Source organism: Ovis canadensis, chromosome 3, assembly GCF_042477335.2.
Source record: "Ovis canadensis isolate MfBH-ARS-UI-01 breed Bighorn chromosome 3, ARS-UI_OviCan_v2, whole genome shotgun sequence".
In the NCBI taxonomy this organism is placed as follows: Eukaryota; Metazoa; Chordata; class Mammalia; order Artiodactyla; family Bovidae; genus Ovis; species Ovis canadensis.
This window is the reverse complement of record NC_091247.1, coordinates 214842910-214866177: the sequence shown is the minus strand read 5'-3', so window position 1 is coordinate 214866177 and position 23268 is coordinate 214842910. Positions and strand designations below refer to the sequence as shown.

Genomic DNA, 23268 nt, shown 5'->3' with positions numbered 1-23268 from the left:
ATAAAAGAGCCTGACAACCAGGCCCTGACAAGATGCTTATTTTGAGGTGCTGGCCTTACACCAACCCCCCTCCACCCCCGCAACTGTCTTCCCCATTAAAGTCTCTTCCTTGTCTCAACAGCTCGTCTCTTGGATTCATTGTTCTGTTGTGCGGTGAGCAGAGTGAGCTTGGATTCAGTAACACTGTGATAGAAGATGGATCAGTATTTGCCTGGGTCTGTGTTTGTTGGGCTTTTATTGGTTGCAAAAGGCATGTAGGAACTTTTGGGGTAATCCTATATATGCTGAATTTTAATTGTGGTAGTTGGTTACACTGGCACATGTAATTGTCAAAACTTATGAAAATATGCTCAATATATTTTGTTGTGTGAATATTATACCTCAGGAAAGAAGGTTTTACTATCTGTCTTCTGTTTTAGCTTAATTTTACTTTAGTAAAAAAAATATTAAAAAAAATGATTTTAGTCCTTAAAATTTTTTTTGGATCTGACTTTTTGTATATGATAAGCCCTAGTAAATGACCTGTAAGTGCTTGGAATAAGGTGTATTCTGTAATTTTGAGATGTATGTTTGTTAAATGTGTTAGCTTAAAAAATAGTCACAACCTAAAAAAAAAATAGTCACAACCTAGAAGTTAAGAGTTATGTTCTATTTGGTGGGAATTCTCAAGACTTTGAGCCTGGGGGACAACATGTCAAACAGCCTCGAGAAACTGCTCCAAGGAGGTGGGGAAGGAGTCAGGTTATATCGAAGTTGCAACAAAGGAGGCGGGTAGTCTGAACATCCAAGATTATTGTTCATTAAGGAAAACCAGATAACTTATCACTCTTCTGTACATGGGAAGATGCAAGCAGCCAGGCTCACTGAATTCATTCTTTTTATATGCATCTCAGCTATCCGGGGCCAGGACCAGCTTCTTGATTTTATTACATCCTTAGTTCTCTGCTCACTGCTCACTGCGGGGAGTTGAGGCAGCTGACAGCTGCTGGATCACAGGCATTATTCTTCCTTTGGGGCTTCCTTTGTGGTGCCCTCCAGGCTCAGAGATTCACATTTGGAGGCTCCCAATTGCTGATGGCTCTGACATTCCTGTTTACTGATGCGGCAGGACATACTCCATTTTGTAATCACACCGTTCACATCTTCTAAATATTTACTGATTGGTTTTACTGCTTCACTACTGAGTTATTGAGGCTGAGAGTGTTTTCTAGTTACTGTTCCCACGAAACAAAATTAGTTTAAAATCTAGTCACTTAAAGCGACCATTTTTTTCTGCATAAAACAGATCACCGTGCATTTTTCCTTCAGCCCCAGTGGTATTTCCTCACTTCCTTTCAGTCCTCATCGACAGCACTGCCCAAGCCCATCAGGTTTCTGCTAATAATCTCCTCCACCCCATCTGGCTTCTGCCTGTTACTTTGGCCCAAAAGCAATGTCACCAGTTTTAGGTGGCATCCCAAATTTGAGTCATTATGGATAAAGATGCTATGCATATGCATATACAAGTCCTTTTGAACACAATACACACACTTCGTTTGTCTTCATAAATTCTTAGTGATATAGTAAGTTTAAGTGTTTAGTTACTATTGCTGCATAACAAAATTTCCTTCAAAACTTACCAGCTTAAAACTCCTTTTAATCTTTTCTCATGATTTCCTGCGTAAAGAATTAGGGATGTGCTCTGATTTGTATTGTCTTGGAGTCTTATCAGGTTGTAGCCCAGTATCAGCTGGGGCTGACATCATCAGAGGACACAACTGGGCTGGGGATGCAGGATGGTTCATGGACAAGCCTGGCAGCTGGGTTGAACTGGATGCCCAGAGACCTGCACATGACAGTCTCTGCAGGACAGTCTCAACAAGGTAGACTTGCCCTAAAGCAAAGTCCCAAGTGATTACACAGGAAGCTGCCTGAGTTTTCAGACCTACTGCTGAGAGTCCAGCAATGTTACTTTCACTCCCTTCTATTGCTTACTGCTGCTGCTGCTGCTAAGTCGCTTCAGTCGTGTCCGACTCTGTGCAACTCCACAGATGGCAGCCCACCAGCCTCCCCCGTCCCTGGGATTCTCCAGGCAAGAACACTGGAGTGGGTTGCCATTTCCTTCTCCAATTCATGAAAGTGAAAAGTGAAAGTGAAGTCACTCAGTAGGAATTCACAAAGGTCAGCAGAGCTTCAAGAGAAGGAGTCATAGATCTGAATTCTCAGTGGATAAGACAGTAAAGATTTTGCGGATATGTTTAAAAACTTCCAACTCTCCCAGCCCTCTGATCATTGCTGTTTCTGCAGGAAACCAGACCCAGGTGCTACCCCAGTGCAACGACTTCCTGTCTGAACCAGCAGGCTCTGCGGCCTCAGAGGAGAGCGCCCCCTACTGCTCAGGTGAGGGTCCCACAGGAAAGAAGACCCTTTTCATTCCCCGGTCAACGCCCCATCATCTCATTTCTCTCTCCTCAGACAACAGAGACGTCCGCCTGGTGGACGGAGCCGGTCCCTGTGCCGGGAGAGTGGAGATCCTTGACCAGGGCTCCTGGAGCACCATCTGTGATGACAGCTGAGACCTGGACGATGCCCACGTGGTGTGCAGGCAGCTGGGCTGTGGAGAAGCCCTTAATGCCACGGGGTCTGCTCACTTCGGGGCAGGATCAGGGCCCATGTGGCTGGATGACCTGAACTGTGCTGGAAATGAGTCCCACTTGTGGAGGTGTCCTTCCCGAGGCTGGGGGTGGCATGACTGCAGACACAAGCAGGACACGGGGGTCATCTGCTCAGGTCTGTGCTGCACACTGTCCTGTCTGAGGGTTGGGTGGAACCCTGGAGTACGGGGGTCTGAGCCCTGAGGGAGAGATGCTGAAAGGACCAGAGTAGAAGGCTTCCTCCCATTGAGGCTGACTTTTCAGCAGACGTGAAGACGAGGTGCTTTCACTTCCTCCTGCAGCAGCTGAGATTCTGGTCTTTTCTTCCCAGTAGTGTTTCCTGGCAGAGCCGTTTCTGTTTCCCCGTGAAAGCAGGGCTCTTTCCTCTGTTCCCTGTGGTAGTACAGTCTGGAGATCCTGTTGATGTTTTAATGAAAGCACAGACTTACTCTGTTCAGCTCTGTATGCTAGGAGTCTGACGAGGGTCTCTGTGGGCCAACATCCCAGTGTCCACAGGGCTGAGTTCCTCCTGGAGAGTCTGGGGAGGACGCCTTTCCCAGCCTTTCTTGGGTTCAGCGTGGCCTCATTCCTTGTCTCAGAGCCCTCTTTCTTCTTCTTCAGACAACATTCTCTCCTCTGACCTTTCTTCCATGTCTCATCTCCCTCTAAACACAGTAAAAGAGAGAATTCCAGTTTTGCAGATGGGAGGTCTAAGGATGTGATTGTGTGTATGCATTTTGAGTTTCTCAGTCATGTCTGACCCTTTGTGACCCCATGGACTATAGCCCGCCAGGGTTCTCTTGTCCATGGAATTCTCTAGGCAAGAATACTGGGGTGGGTTGCCATTCCCTTCTCCAGGGGATTTTTCTGACCCAGGGATCGAACCTGGGGCTCCTGCATTGTAGCAGATTATTTACCATCTGAGCCATCAGGGAAGCCCAAGAATATGGTTACATTGGGTTTACTTGGTTAATGTATAGTGTTTCAGGTTAATATCACCATCCTAAGGTCCTAAGTTTCTAGTCTATCTAAAACTATCTGCAAAGTCTCTTTTGAAATGAAAGGTAACATTCACAGCTTCCAGGGATTAGGACTTAGACAATTGTGGTTTATTATTCTGCCCATCTCCCCAATATCCACATCACTTCCCTTTCACATACTCTTTTAGAGGTTTTTTCAGAAAGCATGATTCAGCTCCCCTCCCTGTAGAAGTCCAGGTTGGTCTTCCTCTCTGTTTGTATCCACTACATCATTGTAGTAGAAGTAGAAAGACAGACATTAAAGACAAAGTCAGTTGAACTGGAGACAGATCTTGTCTTCAGTCCTGTCACCTAGTGGGTATCTCCTCAGCAGGGTCAGGAATTTATGGTCACAGTTTCTTGAGAGGAAACCCAGAGCACTGAGTGGAGTGCTGACTGTGTCCTTTCTCCTCCTATTTCAATCAGAGTTCCTGGCCCTCAGGATGGTGAGTGAGGACCAGCAGTGTGCTGGGTGGCTGGAAGGTTTCTACAACAGGACCTGGGGCAGCGTCTCCTGCAGCCCCATGGATGATGTCACCGTGTCCATCATCTGCAGTCAGCTTGGCTGTGGGGACAGCGGAAACCTCAACTCTTCTGTTGCTCTTAGGGAAGGTTCTAGACCCCAGTGGGTAGGTGGAATCTGGTGTCAGAAAGCTGATACCTCTCTCTGGCAGTGTCCTTCTGACCCTTGGAAATACACTTCATGCTCTCCAAAGGAGGAAGCCTATATCTCATCTGCAGGTGACTTACTGTCTGTTTCTGTGTCTGTCCCAACCATGTAGGGTGTTGTTAGACTGATTTTATATTTTCCAATCTAAGGGATGAGTTGAAACTGAGTCTACAAAATGTGCATGTGTGTGTTTGTGTGTCTCTGTGTTTGTTTGTTTGCTTTTGTGTTGGGATGTGGAGACTGGTAAACAAGTAAATAGAGAAATTTTTTTCAACAGGTGCGAAGATGCAGTGAATGTCTCAGCCAAGTAGATAATGAGCCTCTGTTTACACCTGTTGTTTGGACTGAGCCAAGGACCTTAGGTAATATTATTTGGGGACAGGACCACCTCCAGCCATTCCTGCTCCAGTGTTTCCTTGTTGTTTGCAGGAAGAAGACCCAAGAGCTATCCAATTGCTGCCCCCTGCACAGGTACGTCAGCCCCGCCCCCTCCCTGTGGCTCCCAGGGGCTCCTTCCTCCCACCAGGGGAGTCACAGGAGGGGCTGCTGCCTTTTCAGACAGAGAGAAGCTCTGACTCAGGGGAGGAGACAGTGAGTGCTCAGGGTGGGTGGAGGTCTGGCACAGCAGCTCCTGGGGCACCGTGTGCGATGACTCCTGAAGCCTGGCAGAGGCCGAGGTGGTGTGTCAGCAGCTGGGCTGTGGCCAGGCCCTGGAAGCCGTGTGGGCTGCAGGGTTTGGTCCTGGAAATGGGAGCATCTGGCTGGATGAGGTGCAGTGTGGGGGTCGGGAGTCCTCCCTGTGGGACTGTGCTGTGGAGCCCTGGGGGCAGAGCGACTGCAAACATGAAGAGGATGCTGACATGAGGTGCTTTTGTGAGTGAGGGGCTCGGGGTACACCCTGATTGAGCTGGGGCATTATGGGGTAGTAGGCTAAGCTGGGCATGATGGGGAGTTTGTATCCAGACAATGTCTCGATGCTTGATGACCTTGTGACATGGAAGGAGGGTCTTCTGGGCAGCCCAGGTGGGTGTCTCTGCCTGCCCTCCTCGGACTTCTGGTTGTCACCACCCACTGGCTGTACATGTCTTCTCAACATCAGCAGACTCCACTCATGCCCCAGGCTCACAGAGGTGTCTCTTCAAAGTGGCAGGACGGCCTCTCACAGCCCTGTGAGCCCCAGCCTCTGTCTACACTGCAAGAGCCAGGCCTGTCCCTTCTCAGCCTTAACACTGGTCCCATGGGTGTGAGAGGGTCATTCTCTGTGTTGTTTTTCTCCACTTTAGGCTTCCTGTCAGATGGTGAGGACAGCCATGACTCCACCTCCAGGTAACAGAGGTGGACCTGCTTCAGCTGAGTGTTGCAGAGGAGAGTTTCCCTCCTCATAGAGAGGAGATGTAAGGGGGACAGTCTTCCTCTGATGGACCAGAGGGATCCCCTGTGTCCAGATCGGGTCTGTCCTTCTCCTCTGGCTGTTTTGTGATGTCTCACATCTGGGTTCTCTGTGTTCCAAATCATAAGTGACACACACTGGTTTTAAAAATAACATTTGTAAAGCAGTTTGTCAAAATATTTTAGTAATGTTCAATGGTGGGAGAGTTGCTTTCAGATATATATTTTCAAACAGGAAATATTAAGATATGTAAAATCATGTTTTGGTTTATGGACACATCAAAATGCAACATGGTCTTAGAGAAAAAAATCTTTTGAAACAAGGAGTGACTGGTGCTTCTATTTAGCAGCTCAGAAACTCTGGGTCAGAAGGGATCTTAGGTATTTCCCAGACCAACCCACTTACTGTGGTTTCATCTGACCCCTGCTCTGCCCTCAGAAGCCCCAGATCAGAGGACTGATGCCCCTGGTGAGGATTACAATGATGCTGAAGAGGTACCAGTGCCTGGGGCTCCTTCTGCCTCTCAGGGGAGTGAGGAGGAAGTGCTCCCAAAGAAAGAAGATGGGATGAGGTCTCAGACACATGAGTGGGATTAGCTGATCCCCTATAATCTTTGGTCTCTGTCTGGGAAATGGTGAATTTGAGCTCCTCAAGGCCAAGCCTCTTTACAGTTTCAAAACATGGGTAATCTCATGCATTTGATGGGCTTCCCTGGTGGCTTAGGTGGTAAAGAATCTGCCTGCAATGCAGGAGACCAAGGTTTGATCCCTGGATCAGGAAGACCCCCTGGAGAAGGGAATGGCTACCCTCTCCAGTATTCTTGCCTGGAGAATCCCAATGGACAGAGGAGCCTGGCAGGTTACAGTTCATAGGGTTGCAAAGAGTCAGACACAGCTGAATAACTAACACTTCACTTCACAACTGTATGCTATCTTTAATGATGTCAGACTCCTTGGGGATGAGGAATCACTGTATTTTTAGCACTTATGTCTCCATAATGCATGGAGATGGAGAATGCAATGGCAACCCACTCCAGTATTCTTGCCTGGAGAATCCCAGGGACAAAGGTGCCGGGAGCCAGCGTGGAGAATCCCGCCCATGGCAAAGGTCATGAGGAAGAGGCGTGACTGGCAAGATCAGGCCTTGAGGGACATCCCCTGGACCTTTTCGAGCATCTACCCCAGTCTGTCTGCTTTATTGTATTATGCCTGTCACCAACGTTTCTGACATTAACAGGGGGCTATCCCCCGCCACCTTTCTCTGGAAAAAGTTAACTTAGAGCTCCAGTTAATAAGCCTCCTGGGCCTAATAAGAGTGTTTCAGTCTAAAAACCTGCCTGACAAGTTTATCTGGACTCTCACAACCACATGTAATTGTTCACAGCCTCCCAACTGTGAGATGCACGAGATGCTTTAAACTTTCTAAATACAAAGCCTTTTGGGAAGTTAGAAATTGTTAGCGTAGTATTAGTGAATGGTTAGAATAATGTCGGTGGAGGGTTTCATTGTGAGCCAATATTTGCTGCTAAGTCTCCATATCCCTTGCCCTCTGTATACATTAATTGATATAGCTGATATATGGAAAAAATAAATAATAATCTTTGATATTAATCACGTTAGACCTTAGGCTAGTAAATTTTTTTCTTGATTATAGCCCACTACACCCTTACCCTATAGGAATGTAACCTTATCTAGTGCTTTCGGAGAGTGGCACCTGACTTAAGAAAAATCACCTTTGGAGAAAATAAGTTTTCTGATTGACTAATCATCATCAGAAAGGGTCATAAAATGTTAGCTGGCCTCTTGGCCAGAAGATGATGTAAATCACCTGAGAACTTTGTATGTTGGAAGGAATGCGGAAAGAAAGTGTGGTCTCATAAGGGTCAGGACTGCTGACCCTGCATGACTTTGTATTATCCATTGATCTCTATGTACAACTTAAAGTATAAAAGCTTCCCTGGAAAATAAAGAGACAGACCAGTTTCTTGGAAATCTGGTTCCCCCCATGTCTTCTTTTCTTTCTTTGCTTTTCAGGCTAATTCCCACCTGGAGCACAGAGGCTCGCGGTGTCTACTTATTTGCCTGGGCTTCTAAGACCTGAACGGGAAGGTGCTCTGCATCTTCACTCCCTTGGGAGACCGGGAGGGCGCCTGCAGCCTACATAGACAGTGCAAGCCCCTTGTCTTGGGGCTTTATTGGCTTCCTGTGTAAACCAAGGAATTTCAGCCTCTTTTCTCCTCTATTTTCTCCACTACACTGTTCTTTCCTAATCTCTCTTTCTATCTCTAAATAAATAATCTCATCTAATTGCCGATGCCGTCCACGCTTCGGATACTCTGGATCCAACCAGAGCTGGACCCTGGCGCAGAGGAGCTTGGTGGGCTACCATCTATGGGGTGGCACAGAGTCAGACATGACTGAAGTGAATTAGCAGCAGCAGCAGCAATGCATGGAGAAGGGAATGGCGACCCACTGCTGTACTTTTTCCTGGAAAGTCCCTTGGACAGAGGAGCCCGGTAGGCTACAGTCCATGGGGTTGTAAAGAGTCACACTCGACTGAGCAACTTTACTTTCACTTTTCACTTTCAGGCATTGGAGAAGGAAATGGCAACCCACTCCAGTATTCTTCCCTGGAGAATCCGAGGGACAGAGAAGCCTGGTGGGCTGCCATCTGTGGGGTCGCACAGAGTTGGACACAACTGATGCAACTTATCAGCAGCCACAGCTCTATAATGCAACATAAATTTTCACTTTATATGTGATATGCTTGCATTAAAATTTATAGATTAGGGACTTTTCTGGTAATCCAGTGTTTAGGACTCTGCACTTTTATTGCTACTGCCTGGGTTCAATCCTTGGTCAAGGAAATAAGATCCCACAAGCATTGTGTAGTGGCCAAAAGAAATAGATCACTTGTAGATTAATTGAGCATATTTACCAAATCCAAAAATAGACAAGTGTTTTTATAATATCTCTGTGCTTCCCTGTATGTGAAAGATAGAGATTTTATTTTTTTATTTTTTATTTTTTTAGAGATTTTAAAAATGTATTGCAGTATTGAAATTTGTGAGGCATTCTGATAATTTAAGATGCGCTCTGTTTATAAGGTTGCAATGATATGTACAAAGTCTATGGTATATGGTGGCCTTAACATTAAGCCATGTTGGTGGATCATTGTGTCGGGGAAGTGTGTGATTTCCTTGGTTCTGTCTCGCTGCAGCAAAAATTTGAAGTGACAGATGGACCAGAGTTACAGCTCAGTTAAAGCTCAGTTTTATTTGGCAAGCAAAAGAAAATACATCCTCGAGGTGTGAGGGCAGGTCGACTGGAAATAAGCAAAGAGAGGCAACAAGAGAGGCTCGGTTTTGGCTCCTCTTTTTATATGTTTTGTCTCCTCCCCTGAACCTGCCCTATGTAAACTGGGCTAGCCAGGAGGGCTGTTTGTTTCACCTGAGGTTCTCACTCCAGTCTTTGGACCTTCTTTTGTTCTATTTTCGTGGGTTTTTCTCTTTGTCTTTCAGACACCACTATTCTGGACTCCTTCTCCCCATTCTAACTACCTAACAATTGATTCAGAGTTTGTGATCAGCTAAGGTCTAATTTCCTCCAGATATTTTAGTGGTCAAGAGAAAACATTCTTTCTCTGGAAAGGAATATTTCTCCATCTGAGGGCCTGTGTGGTCCCTGGGGAGGGGCCATCTGTGGATGCACCCGTGATACTATTTGTGGACATTTAGGAACATGCATCAAGGCTACTAAGAGCAGAGTTGGTTTGTGAGTGAGGAACTCAGAATTTCCTGTCTCCACTCTCCATCTAATTGTGGTTTCACGTTTGTCAGTTGTGAAAGGAGAACATTTAAATTCGTTGTTATGCTCTTACCATTCCTGGGCACTTTGTCGCTGATTGTGTAGCCTGAAGGCAGGTCTTCACAGAGCTCCTGTGTGAGCACAGGTCTCCTGTGATGCAGGGTTTCCACATGAGCTGAAGTCCCAGAAACCACATGGACTGGATCTGAGAGGACAGCCGGGATCCGTCCTCACTGTAACTGACGTGAAATAGTCTGAGCCTCCCTGCCCACACCTGGGTCCCAGGGATGGTTTGTTATCACAACTTGCTTAACTAGCTTCCACTGCACTGTTTGGTCCCCTTATCTCAGTTCTAATCATAGTTTTCTTTACTACTTCAGGCTCTTTCTGAATGTCTTTAGAGAGGAAGCTGATCCTGGGGAAGGAGAAGAGAGCCCCTGGCTGCTCCAGGGGGGAGAAAAGGGACCCTGGATATGATGATGTTAAACTCAGTGCCCCTGGAACTTCCAGAGTGACTTTCTTGTGATTTGTATTAAATACAAGATGATGCCTCAGATATTCTAATTGTCTGTATTCAATAGAGTAGTGCTGACTTGTGATTGTGTTATATGGAAATTGCTCAAAGTGAAATATTCTGAATAAAGTAGCTTTTTTTGCTTTGTTAATTATTACCAAGTTCCATGTCAAATGCTTTTAGAGGATTGGTCCGCAAACACCATTTTCCTCAAAGGAAATACATGATGAGTGCACTGCCCTGATTTCTCACCTCCTTCAAAGGCTAGTGAGGCCATGAATTTGCCCAGGATCACAGATGCTCCAGGTCACTCTTGCTTAGAAAAAGCATCTAAACTTGGTCCACATTCACACCCTCCTTCCTAGCAAGATGACTTTGTTGACCAAAAAATATAGTCAGAACTTGGTAGAGTTATTTAATTTGGTGGGAATGCTTAGGACTCTAAGTCCTAGAGTGCTGGGAGCCAGCGTGAGGAACTCCATCCATGGCAAAGGTCATGAGGAAGGAGGCCTTGGCAAACGCAAAGGTGGGATCGAGCCTCAGGAAACCCCCTGTTCCTGAGCATCTACCCCCCAAACCAGAGTCTACCTACTTTACTGTTTTATGCTCTCACCTATACCTCTGACTTTACGGAGGGCTGACCCCCATTACCTCTCTCAGAGAAGGAGTTAACTTACAGCTCCAAGTCAATGAAAATTCCTGGGCGGGACAAGAGTGTTTCAACTTATGAACTCCTCTGAAGGTTATCTAGCCTGCCTGTACAGGTTCGTCCAGCCACATGTGATTGTTTACAACCTCCCAACTGTGAGAGGCATGAAATGTTTTAGACTTACTAAAGGCAGATTCTTTTGGGAAGTTAGAAATTATTAGTATAGTGGGTTGATTAGGAATTATATTGGTGAAGGGTTTTTCATTTGTTGTGCCAATAATTGCTGCTAATTCCCTGCCCTGGGTGTGACAAGGGTGTCTCAGGTCAAACCTCTCTGCTGACAGACTAGCTTGTGTGACAACCTCTCAACCATAACAGCACAGATAGCTTGGAGTATTTTGAAAGTCTTAATTAGCATAGGGCTCTTCTCATTGTTGAGTCAATGATTGCCGCCAGGCATTCATATCCTTAGGTACCTGGGAATATATTAATGTATTTGGAATATAGAAAAGGAAGTATAGTAGTTTTTAATGTTAGCAATACTAGACCTTTTGAGTTAATGAGTTTTCTCTTTCGTTATAGATCACTGTACTTTGTTATAAATCACTGTGTCCTTGCTATTTAAAAATGTAACTTTATCACTATCTTAAGACTAAATAGATCTTAAGGGGAACATTGGTGAAGTGTTTTCATTTGTTGGGCTGATGTCTGCTGCTAAATCTCCATATTCCTTGCCCTTATGATGAATATAACTGGCATATAGGAGAAATAAGTATTAACCTTTAAGATTAATCACGTTAACCTTAGGTTAAATAAATTCCTTTCTTAGTTGTAACCCACTACACCGTCACCCTATAGGAATGCAACTTTGTCTGCTACCTTCAGAAGGTGGAGCCTGGTTTAAGAAAAAACACCCTTGGAAAAAATAAGTTTTTAGGATATCAGAAAGAAAGGATCATAAAATGTCAGCAGGCCTCATGGCCAGAAGATGATGTAAAACCCCTAAGACTTTTTGTTTATACATTTATGTGAAGCACCTGATTTTGATAAAGGTCAGGACTGCTGACCCCCAAGTGACTTTGATATTTCCATTTGTCTCTATGTGTAACAAAATGTTACCCAAAAATAAAGAAATCGGATCAGTTTCTGGAAAAACTGGTTCCCCCGTGTTGTTCTTTCTTGCTCCCCATTTTTCTGGCTGAATTACCATCTGGAGCATGGGTGCTCGCCATGTCTACTTACTTGCCCTGGCTTTTAAGTTCCACACAAGAAGGAGCCCAAGGAGGGACACCTTCCGATAATCAAGTGGCGCCGGTGGCCCAACGTAGACGGTACAAATTCCTTGGCTTGGAATTTTATTGGTATCCCACGTAAACCAACTTATTCAGCCTGTTTTTCTCCACTAATATTTCCTACTACATTATCTGTTTCTAATCTTTCTATATATCTGTAATTAAATAAGTTGTTTCCTAGGTCGCTGACTCTGTCCCCGCTTCAAATTACCCTGGATCCACCGGGGCTGGACCCCAGCACTGGAGACAGCATCTCAGTAGCTCTAAGAAAACTGCTCCAAAGAGGCAGCAGGGGAACTCAGGCTGTATACAAGTTTGCAACAAAGGGAGCAGGGAGCCTGAACAGCAAAGATCGGGGGAAGATGCAAGCATCTGGACTCACTGGATTCAATTCTTTCATAAGCAGCTCAGCTATCTGGGGCCAACCATGGTTCCTTGTTCACCTTAAGGAGTGGCAGACAACTGCCTCTTGCATTCCCCAGCTCCTCAGCAATCACCATGGGAGGTGGCAGCATCCCCTGGATCAGTTTTGGGAGCCCTCACTCACAACTGGAGACCAGAAATCACTGATGGTGGTGACATTTCTTGTTTATTGATGTGGCAGGAGATATTTTCATTTCACAAACTCATGGAAAAAACCCAATCCTGAACATTCCGGTATGTTCTTCCCTGAGATGTCACATCACCTGTTTTTAACTTGTTCTTGGTTACCAGACTTGGGTGTGGGTTTCAAAGTAGGAATTTGCTGGTGGGAGAGAATGGATACAGCTTTCCTTATCCTGCCTAAGTGTTCATGGGTCAATTAAAACTCTAACTCTAGGTAACTACCTCTGCCTTTTCATCTCTCATTCCCTAGGTTACTTGATCTGTTTACTCAAGCAGATATAGATTCCTCCTTGCTCTTCTCCCGTGTCTAGTTGGTTATCAAATCCTTATGAATCCATTCTTTCCATCCCTGCCTACAATTTCTTCAGAACGTTGCCATTTCTTGTCTGCCCAATAATCTATCCTTCTGAGTAAATTATATCAGCTCATATCTCTCGCTAGTTGATGGAGGGCAAATTGGTGCTCATTCACAGCCTGAATCCACGTGGAACAAGAGGGCAAGAAAGTGGAGACCTAGACAGAGGGGATCCAGAAGAAGGGATAGTTGTAAAAATCAGGTACTTTTGTCTATTTATGTTTCAAAGATGTGGATGGAGGGGCCTGATATGATTGAATTCTTAAAGGAAGAATTTCAGACTAATGGGCTCATCTGGAAACAAACTGTTTCAAGATTGCTTTAATTTGGTTATGACTGAAAAAGTAAATGTGATCCTGCTGTGATTCTTCAGGGTAGAGAGAGCTGTCATGTTCAGTTCAGTTCAGTTCAGCCCAGTCACTGAATCGTGTCTGACTCTTTGCAACCCCATGAATTGCAGCATGCCAGGCCTCCCTGTCCACCACCAACTCCCGGAGTTCACTCGGACTCATGTAAAGCAAGTCAGTGATGCCATCCAGCCATCTCATCCTCTGTCGTCTCCTTCTCCTCCTGCCCCCAATCCCTCCCAGTATCAGAGTCTTTTCCAATGAGTCAACTGTTCGCATGAGGTGGCCAGAGTACTGGAATTTCAGCTTTAACATCATTCCTTCCAAAGAACACCCAGGGCTGATCTCCTTCAGAATGGACTGGTTGGATTTCCTTGCAGTCCAAGGGACTCTCAAGAGTCTTCTCCAACACCACAGTTCAAAAGCGTCAATTCTTAGGTGCTCAGCTTTCTTCACAGTCCAACTCTCACATCCATACATGACCACAAGAAAAACCATAGCCTTGACTAGACGGACCTTTGTCGGCAAAGTAATGTCTCTGCTTTTGAATATGCTATCTAGGTTGGTCATAATTTTTCTTCCAAGGAGTAAGCGTCTTTGAATTTCATGGCTGCAATCACCATCTGCAGTGATTTTGGAGCCCCCCAAAATAAAGTCTGACACTGTTTCCACTGTTTCCCCATCTATTTCCCATGAAGTGATGAGACCAGATGCCATGATCTTCGTTTTCTGAATGTTGAGCTTTAAGCCAACTTTTTCACTCTCCATTTTCACTTTCATCAAGAGGCTTTTTAATTCCTCTTCACTTTCTGCCATAAGGGTGGTGTCATCTGCATATCTGAGGTTATTGATATTTCTCCTGGCAATCTTGATTCCAGCTTGTGTTTCTTCCAGTCCAGCATTTCTCATGATATACTCTGCATGTAAGTTAAATAAGCAGGGTGACAATATATAGCCTTGACGTACTCCTTTTCCTATTTGAAACCAGTCTCTTTTTCCATGTCCAGTTCTAACTGTTGCTTCCTGGCCTGCATACAGGTTTCTCAGGAGGCAGGTCAGGTGGTCTGGTATTCCCATCTCTCTCAGAATTTTCCACAGTTTATTGTGATCCACACAGTCAGAGGCTTTGGCATAGTCAATAAAGCAGAAATTGATGTTTTTCTGGAACTCTCTTGCTTTTTGAATGATCCAGTGGATGTTGGCAATTTGATCTCTGGTTCCTCTGCCTTTTCTAAAACCAGCTTGAACATCAGAAGTTCACGTTTCACAGATTCCTGAAGCCTGGCTTGGAGAATTTTGAGCATTACTTTACTAGCATGTGAGATTAGTGCAGTTGTGCGGTAGTTTGAACATTCTTTGGCATTGCCTTTCTTTGGGATTGGAATGAAAACTGACATTTTCCAGTCCTGTGGCCACTGCTGAGTTTTCCAAATTTGCTGGCATATTGAGTGCAGCACTTTCACAGCATCATCTTTCAGGATTTGAAATAGCTCAACTGGAATGTAGGAGTGGCTAAATAAAGATTATATTTCACAACAACCCCCTCTCTGACAATTACCTTGTGGACATGTGGAGAGGCTGCTGAACTAATATAAGACCTGAGAGTGATGGCCTGCTGTGAGTTGAACCCACCCAGTTCCTGGCTGATGGCTCTGCATGGCGTCCAGGGCTCCAACCTACAGTCACGCTTGCAGTCTTCATAGTTCTAGGCTGTGCTTGGGGATTAGAAGATGCCCAGGAGTTCTCCCAGGGCAGCTCACATGGCTACTCACCCCTGGGAAGTGATGAAATAAATGACGTACGATGAAAGAAATAAAGTATACCCACCAAGAAGCTCAGGGAACTCCAAAAGACGCAGAAAAACAATCAAATTCAAGAAAAGAATATGTGAACAAAATAAGATTGAAAAATAATTATTTATTATTATTTTTATTGTTTTCAATTTTTGGTTTCCCTGGGTCTTTGTTGACACACATGGGCTTTCTCTAGTTGTGGCAAGCGGGCACTGCTCTTCTTTGTGGACAGCAGGCCTCACTGTGGGGGCTTCTCTTGCTGTGGAGCACAGGCTCTAGGTGCACAGGCATCAGTAGTTGTAGCATGCCGGCTCCTATTGACAGTTTGTGGGTCCCAGAGCACAGAGTAGTTGTGCCCAGGCTCTGAGTTGCTCCGCAGAATAAATGTTTTTTTTCTGTACAGAGACTGAAATCATAAAAACGGAAGCAAACAGGGAGTTGGCTGATGGTTTCGTGGTTAGGATTCGATGCTTTCACTGCTGTGCCTGTATTCTATCCTGCTCAGGCAACTGTGCAATGAGGCAAAAAAAGAGATCCCTCAAGCTGCGCAATGAGGCAATAAAAGAGAAGGAACCAAACAGAAATTATGTTGCTTAAGATTACAATGAATGAAATGCAACAAAATAAAAAATGCTACAGAGAGCAGCAGCAACAGCAGAAGAATCTTTGAGGCACAAGACAAGAAAATTGAAATTAGCCAGCCAGAGGACAAAGAAGGAAAAAGAAAGAAAAGGTGTGAAAGAACCTGTGCGAACTCTGGGATAACGTTCACAGTAACAACCTGCACATTATTGGAGTCCCTGAAGGAGAAGAGAGGGAGAAAGGGACAGAGATTGTACTTAAAGAAATAATACCAGATAAGCCACACATCTGATGAGACTTAGGCATCCAAGTTCATGGAGCTAACAGGTCACCCCTCAGAGTTCACTCAAAATGATCGTCTCCAAGACACATTGTTTATAATCAAGCCAAAGAGAGAATTTTAGAAGCATCAAGATAAAAGCAAATGCTCACAAAATAGAAATTCCCTTGAGAATATCAGTGGACTTCTGAGAAGAAACCTGTCAAGCCAGGAGAGGAAGGGATGATAAATTTAAACTGATGAACGTAAACGTGCCAGCCAAGAATACTTTTCTCAGGAAAGTTGTCTGTCAGAAATGAAGACGTGATAAACACTTTCCCAAACAAACAACAGTTGATGGAGCTCACCAACAGTCTTTTCTTACAAGACTGCCGAATGGAGTTCTTCAAGCTAAATGAATGATGTTAATTATTACATGAAATAAGTGAAATTATATAACAGACTTGTAAATGTAAATATGTAATCCAATACAGAATACACTGAATATGGTAGTGTGTTAACCAGTTAGCTCTAGTCTAGAAAGTGAAAGTGAAAGTGAAGTCGCTTAGTCCTGTCTGACTCTTTGCAACCCCATAGACTGTAGCCTATCAGGCTCCTCCGTCCATGGGATTTTTCAGGCAAGAGTGCTGGAGTGGATTGCCATTTCCTTCTCCAGGGGATCTTCCTGACCCAGGAATCGAACCCAGGTCTCCTGAATTGTAGGCAGACGCTTTACTGTCTGAGCCACCAGGGAAGTATTAAAATAACTATAGAGAAAGATATTTTGTTAGTGATATACAATATAAAGAGAGGTAAATTCTGACATCAAAAACAGAAAGTGCAGGGAGGGGATCAATAGGTAGAGCTTTTGCATGTGATTGAAATTAATTTGTTATCAGTGTAATAGAGACTACTGTGTTTATAAGATATTTTATGTGAACCATTTGGCAATAAAAATGTAAAAACCTACAGTAGATTCACAGAAAGTAAAGAGAAAAAAATCAAAGCGCATCATTATCCAAAATCATCAGTTCACAGCTCTAACTGTTGTACAGAACAGTCGAGTTGTCCTGCTCTCTACAGCATCCTTCAAGATCAGCCCCAGAGGACTCTCCTTTCACAAAGTGAAAAACTAATTAGTCTGTGTGTTATTATAAGCCAAAGAACACTTTCTGCACCTCATCTCCTTCCATGTGTCTTATCGATGGTGCAGCTGTACTTTTTAAATTGCAAATTTTCATCCTGTGACATTCCTGTGTGGTTTTTATTGAAAAACTGCCAAATGATATATCATCCCAGTACCCTATCTCTGTTGGTTCTGGTTAAGACTTAATAAGAAGCCACATGTGAGTGTGTTGTGGTTTGTTTTGTGTATCCTTAGGCACAGAGATTTGCAGAGTTTGTTGTGATGTATCTGGTGGTGATATGCACCTTCTTTTTGAAAATCAAACTTTGCCCTGTTAATTGCTGAAAGCATTTGCCTTTAAAACAAAGGTATCAATTAGCTAAATGATGTCCTCAAAACTAGTTCTTTATATTTAAGATACTTTCTTTTAAAAGTCTAGCATAGTAGCATTCAGTCATTCAATAAATATTAGCTGAGCATCTGTTAGTCAAGGCTATGGTTTTTCCAGTGGTCGTGTATGGATGTGAAAGTTGGACTGGGAAGAAACCTGAGTGCTGGAGAATTGATGCTTTTGAACTGTGGTGTTGGAGAAGACACTCGAGAGTCTCTTGGACTGCAAGGAGATCCAACCAGTCCATTCTAAAGGAGATCAGTCCTGGGTGTTATTGGAAGTACTGATGTTGAAGCTGAAACTCCAGTACTTTGGCCCCCTCATGCAAAGAGCTGACTCATTGGAAAAGACCCTGATGCTGGGAGGGATTGGGGGCAGGAGGAGAAGGGGATGACAGAGGATGAGATGGCTGCATGGAATCACCGACTCGATGGACATGAGTTTGAGTGAACTCTGGGAGTTAATGATGGACAGGGAGGCCTGGCGTGCTGCGATTCATGGGGTTGCAACGAGTTGGACATGACTGAGAGACTGAACTGAACTGAACTGAGCATGTATTAACTTATAGAGAGTGGAAATACAGAGCTTATACACAAGAACAGGCCTCACTCCAATCCTGGGCCTTGGCAGGGCCTCAGCAGATGCCTGCAGCTTGTAAGAGCCTTGGAGAGCATGCCCAGATGTGGAAGGATTCGACGATAAGGAAAAGAGAATCTGTTCACAGACTTTTAGATGTTAAAGGAAGAACACATTTTGCTGTGTTTCCAGTGTTCTTAAGCTGTTCTGCAGCCTGGACTCAGCTGCACCAAAGCTCCGTGTGCATTAGAGCATCAGTTCATAGAGTTCAAGTCTGAGCAACCACTCAGCCTTTGAACTATGAGTGCCATCCCAGTGGCACTAATCTTAGGTTTAAGAGGCTTAAGAATGACCATCCACAGGAGCTCAATAGCTCTGGAGTTGGTCATTACATCAACTCTGAGCAGAGGTGGATTAATCATGAAGCTGATGAAGCTTCACTTTCATAGCCTCTCCTTGCACCAGCCCCTTCCAAGGCCCATGAGGGAAGCCCTAGGGCTGTGCTCACAAGGATATAGGTTTTGAAACAGACATTTTCTTGAGATGAAGAAAAAATGTTCAGCAAAATCATTTCTTAACCAAATGTGAAGTAGTTTATTAAGTGCGTGGAGCACTAAATCCAGGAATCAAATTTGTTCAGGACATCAAGAAAAGACTTAGGGGGCTTAGACAGTACATGCTAAATACTTGCTTTTTCATTAGTACAGGATTGGTGGAAGGTAAAAACAGGATCAAAGATGATGAACTGACTAAGTCAGAGGAAAGAAGAGCTGTTTAAGGATGAAGGTCAAGGTGCTAAGAGACAAATTCGGGAAACTGAGCCTGACTGTCAGCACAGAGTGATGTAAAGGGAACAGGAGATGCACCAGGGGCGGGTGCAGCTAGACAGGACTTGCATTAGTTGTTGGTCACTCAGAAATGGTGACTGAGAAACAACCAAGCCCAACAGAGGAAGCAAGGTGAGGCCTGAGGGAGCAGCTTGGGATGAAGACACAGAAGGAAGGGGAGATCCAGGAAAGGACCTGCTTCACATGACAGATTCTGTCTTCTTTTCAAGTCTTCTTTCTCCTCTGTATCCATCAGAAGAGACTCTGCTCTGCTGCTGGAAAAAGTGACCCCCAAATCTCACACACACACACACACAGACACAGACACAGACACAAATACACACATACACACACACTCATATACACACACACACACACACACACACACACACACTCATCACTATCTACAGGTGTTTGTGATCAGTGAGGCTCTTGCACATGCACCATCTGGAACATGCAGCCTCTGGGGCAGGAGAAAGAGAGAGACTAGAGAGTCACACTTGGGCTTTTCCGGCCTCCACTCAGAAGTGACACAGGTGACAACACCCATGTTTCATTGGCCACAATGAGTCACCGGGGAGTAGAAATGCAGCTATTTGACGAGTATCACTGGAGAAGAAAATGGCAACCCACTCCAGTATTCTTGCCTGGAGAATCCCATGGACGGAGGAGCTTGGTGGGCTACAGTCTACAGGTCGCAAGGGTCGGACACGACTGAGTGACTTCACTTTCACTTTCACTTTAGTTTCACTGTCTATTCACATCCTTCAGTAGAACACTTGAGAGCAGTGTTGTCAGTTTTTTCTCACCTTGCAGAAACTTCTGAGGTACAGCTTTGTGCAGAGATTGAACGTGATCTGACTTTCTGGAGTGGGCCTGAAGGCATTTTCTATTGGGATCCTTTGGCTGGTGTGTCTCTGACTCCTTACTCCACCTCAGTCTGTGCCGAGTGGGATTAGTCAGATTTGTGTCTCCCCTGCCCCCACCTCCCTTCCCCGCTCGGCATCACTCGCTGCATAGTGATTTTCAGCATTTGTTCATGCATTCATTTCTTATCCAATGTTTGTTAAACTCTTTCTCTGTGTCTTTACTTGACCTTATAGAGACATTGAAGAACAAGACACAATACTTGCTCTCAAGAAGCCCCCACTTTAGAGACAACAAGAAAGTTTTTACAGATTGAAGAGACACAGCAGTAATTTTGAGCTGGAGGAATTAGAAAGAGTTCACAGAGGTGCCAACTCTGTGCATCTAAAAACAGGGAAAGATACACATATTTTCTTTCTGTAGTGGGCTTGAAAATATGTCCTGTAGAATTCAAATATGCATAAATGTAATATTCACTATTTTTATAACTGATTTCATCTTGTGCAGTAGCAAGTGGTGTTTGCATGGATTGAAAGTTCCACAAAGTTAACACAGACTCTCCCATTTAAAATTTGTCCCCCAAGTTAGCTCAGGTTTATGGTAATAATATTCTTGTCAACTTTAGTTGAAGCTCCCTGCTGAGACTGGTTTTTCTGTATTTAAGGAGACATCTTCTTGTCTCTCCTCCCCCAGATGGTGTCTGGGGTGGGAGGGTTTCTTCCTTCCCAACAGCAGTGGGGAAGTGTCCTTGGTCTGCATGCTCTCCACTTAGAAGCTGCTTGTCTTTGATTTAGTAGCTTTGATTGCTCTGGTCTGTGGGTATCTGAAGCTGCGCTATGGAGGAATGAATGAGGCCAATTCGGTGCCACTCTCTCTGTTAGATGTTGCTGGTTATAGACTGTAAAGGGCTGAAGAGAGATGATGGGCTGGACCTCAGCCTGCTCATGACCAAGCTCATCACATGCCCTTGTGATGAACTGGTCTTTAGTAAAGAAGCCTTTACCAACATTGGTCTCATCCATACAAGGAAAACAGATGGTGAGGTGGGTCTCCAAAAGTTTGGTGTAACAGATCAATTAATTGTTCCCTTTAAAAGTTGTATAGCTATTTCTTGGGCTTCCCTGGTGGCTTAGAGGGTAAAGCATCTGCTTGCAATGCAGGAGAACTGGGTTCGATCCCTGGGTCGGGAAGATCCCCTGGAGAAGGAAATGGCACCCCACTCCAGTACTCTTGCCTGGAAAATCCCATGGACGGAGGAGCCTGGTAGGCTACAGTCCATGGGGTCACAAAGAGTTGGACACGACTGAGTGATGACACCTTATAGCTATTTCTTAATCCAAAAATATTTTGTATATTAGTCACTCTGATTGGTCCTGAAAATGTCCCTCTACCAAGGATATTTAATTATTAATTTTCCCAGCAAAGAGATTACTCAACCTCTGAAACCTCCATATTTTCATGGTGATTTCGGCATAATAATGCTACATATTGTATTGCTTTACAATCCATAAGATGAAATAAACAGTCTAAGTTAAAGAACAGGATTCTTCCTGCTCTTTACTTCTGCACTTCTCATTCAATACAGAAGGTGTTAAACTAAATTTTTTTATAACAGAATTTCTTCCTGTTACAGTTATGTGTGGTTTGAACTGAAAATATGCCAAAAGATAAGTATATAAACATCTGGACCACATGGCCATATCTGATTAAGACCAGAACAGGAGGCTTCATGGTGTTCACCTGTCAGTGTGCTGAGGTCTGTCTTCTTTATCTTTGGATATACAAAGATGCAGCATTTATACATGTTTAGAACTGGCTCTCTCAGCACTGCTCTTGGAATGGGGCTAGCCTTGTTTCTGGTATTGCAACTGACTGCATTCATTGCAGAAAAGTGTAGAAGTGAACCATACCTAGCTTATGCCATTTAATCATATTGAAATAGCATTACAACAAGTGATATAAGTTGCATTGTATTAAGTCCTCACACCGAGTTAGATTATATCTCAAAAGATTTCTTTTGATTGAAATGATTTGTGCAAAATACCTGGCTGACATTCATTCATTCAGGTATACAATAGACATCATTTAGGATTTTTAATTAGCAGGCATTGGGGATAAGGAGGTGAATTAGACACAGAACCTTTACCAAGTCCATTTATGAAGTAAAAGTAGCAAGTAAACAACTTAATTCATGAGGTTCACAGTTGGTAAGGTCGAGGTTCATGAGCAGTAGAACCTCTCTCTGGGGCACAGAGAGAAGGGGTGATGTGTGGAAGACTCACAACTCTGGCCCCAGTCACCGTCACAGCATGTGTCCTGGGAGAGTTCTGACAGCTCCAGTCAAGGCTGCAGGTAACAGCATTGAATTCCCATTCTAGAGTCCTGGGATTCCTGGGATGGGATGGAGAGAGGGGCCCTACTATTGCTTCTCTGCCAAGATGAGGTAGTACTGTTGATTTAGTGGTTATATCTCTTACTAATGCCAACTCATTTAATTCTAACCAAAAGTCTGTCATCTATACACAAGTATAATTCCCCTTTTACAGACAAAGCCACCATACAGAGAGTGTAAGGACCCTGTTCAAGGTCACACACATGGTATGTGGCTAAGCTCTGAGTCAGGCCGGGGCAGACTGGTTCCTGAGCCTGTTCTCCTGACCCCTGGAGTTCACATGGACACAGCTAGGTTAGTGTCCTCCCTAAAGCTTTCCTCCTTCAAATCTTGGATGAGGTTAGACACTGAGATTTCCTTATGTGTCAGAGAAGACGAACCTTCATCAGAGGGTGAGTTGGTCCCTGCTGACCCTGCAACCCCAGCTCTGGGGTAGAAGGTGCTGCCTGAGCACAGCCTGCCAGCGCTGGCTTAGCCCCTCCTTCCAGCCCACTCCATCCTTATAGCAGGGTGTGGAGTCCCTAACAGTACGTTACCTGCGAGGTCTGCATCCTGAGGTGAGACCGTGTGTACCTGGTTCACTAAGTGCGTCCCTGTGTCATCCTGCGGGAGGAATGCCTGGACTCCAGGAAGCGCATCCTGTATCTAGGTGTCTGTCTGGTGGTTTCTGGTGATGCTGTGGAGTGGAGTCCATAACTGGGTAAAGAGTGGTGACCCTGGGCCCCAGGGGGAGTACAGCATCGACTCTAGTGACTGAGCATGTCCTGTTCCTACTCCAGCGCCTGAGTTTATGTTCTGGTTCTGACATTTATAATCAGTGATTATCACTCCTGTGTTAAGCATTCAGACGGAGATGGGGTTCATGCACAGATGGGGGCTTGGAAGTCAGAGGAACACAGGGCAAGGAAGTGTTATAAAATAACAGATTAATATTAACATATTTAGAGGGAGAAAAGCATGTGTTCAATTGACTTTTCCCCCTTTTCATTTACCTGAGTCTCAAGTAGGAAGGATGGGTATGGCAGGACAGAGAAGCTGTGTCTGCTGACCGGGATGAGGGGTCCTTCCAGTGGGGAATGTGACAGGCCTGTGGACTGGTCCACAGCTTCCCTCCGTGTTGGCTTCATGAGACCTTCAGGTGTGGGTGGGGAAGGATGTGACGCTGTCTCGGGGC

General features: G+C 44.7%; 1 protein-coding gene across 1 annotated transcript in view; it reads left to right on the top strand.

Annotated features, from left to right (window-relative positions):
- Nucleotides 1-23268, top strand: part of LOC138437863 (scavenger receptor cysteine-rich domain-containing protein DMBT1-like) — a 226394-nt gene that overhangs the window by 36923 nt on the left and 166203 nt on the right. The window contains 4 exon segments of the mRNA XM_069585832.1: nucleotides 2287-2379; nucleotides 2455-2769; nucleotides 4079-4393; nucleotides 16891-16901. Coding sequence (XP_069441933.1) covers nucleotides 2287-2379; nucleotides 2455-2769; nucleotides 4079-4393; nucleotides 16891-16901 — 734 coding nt within the window.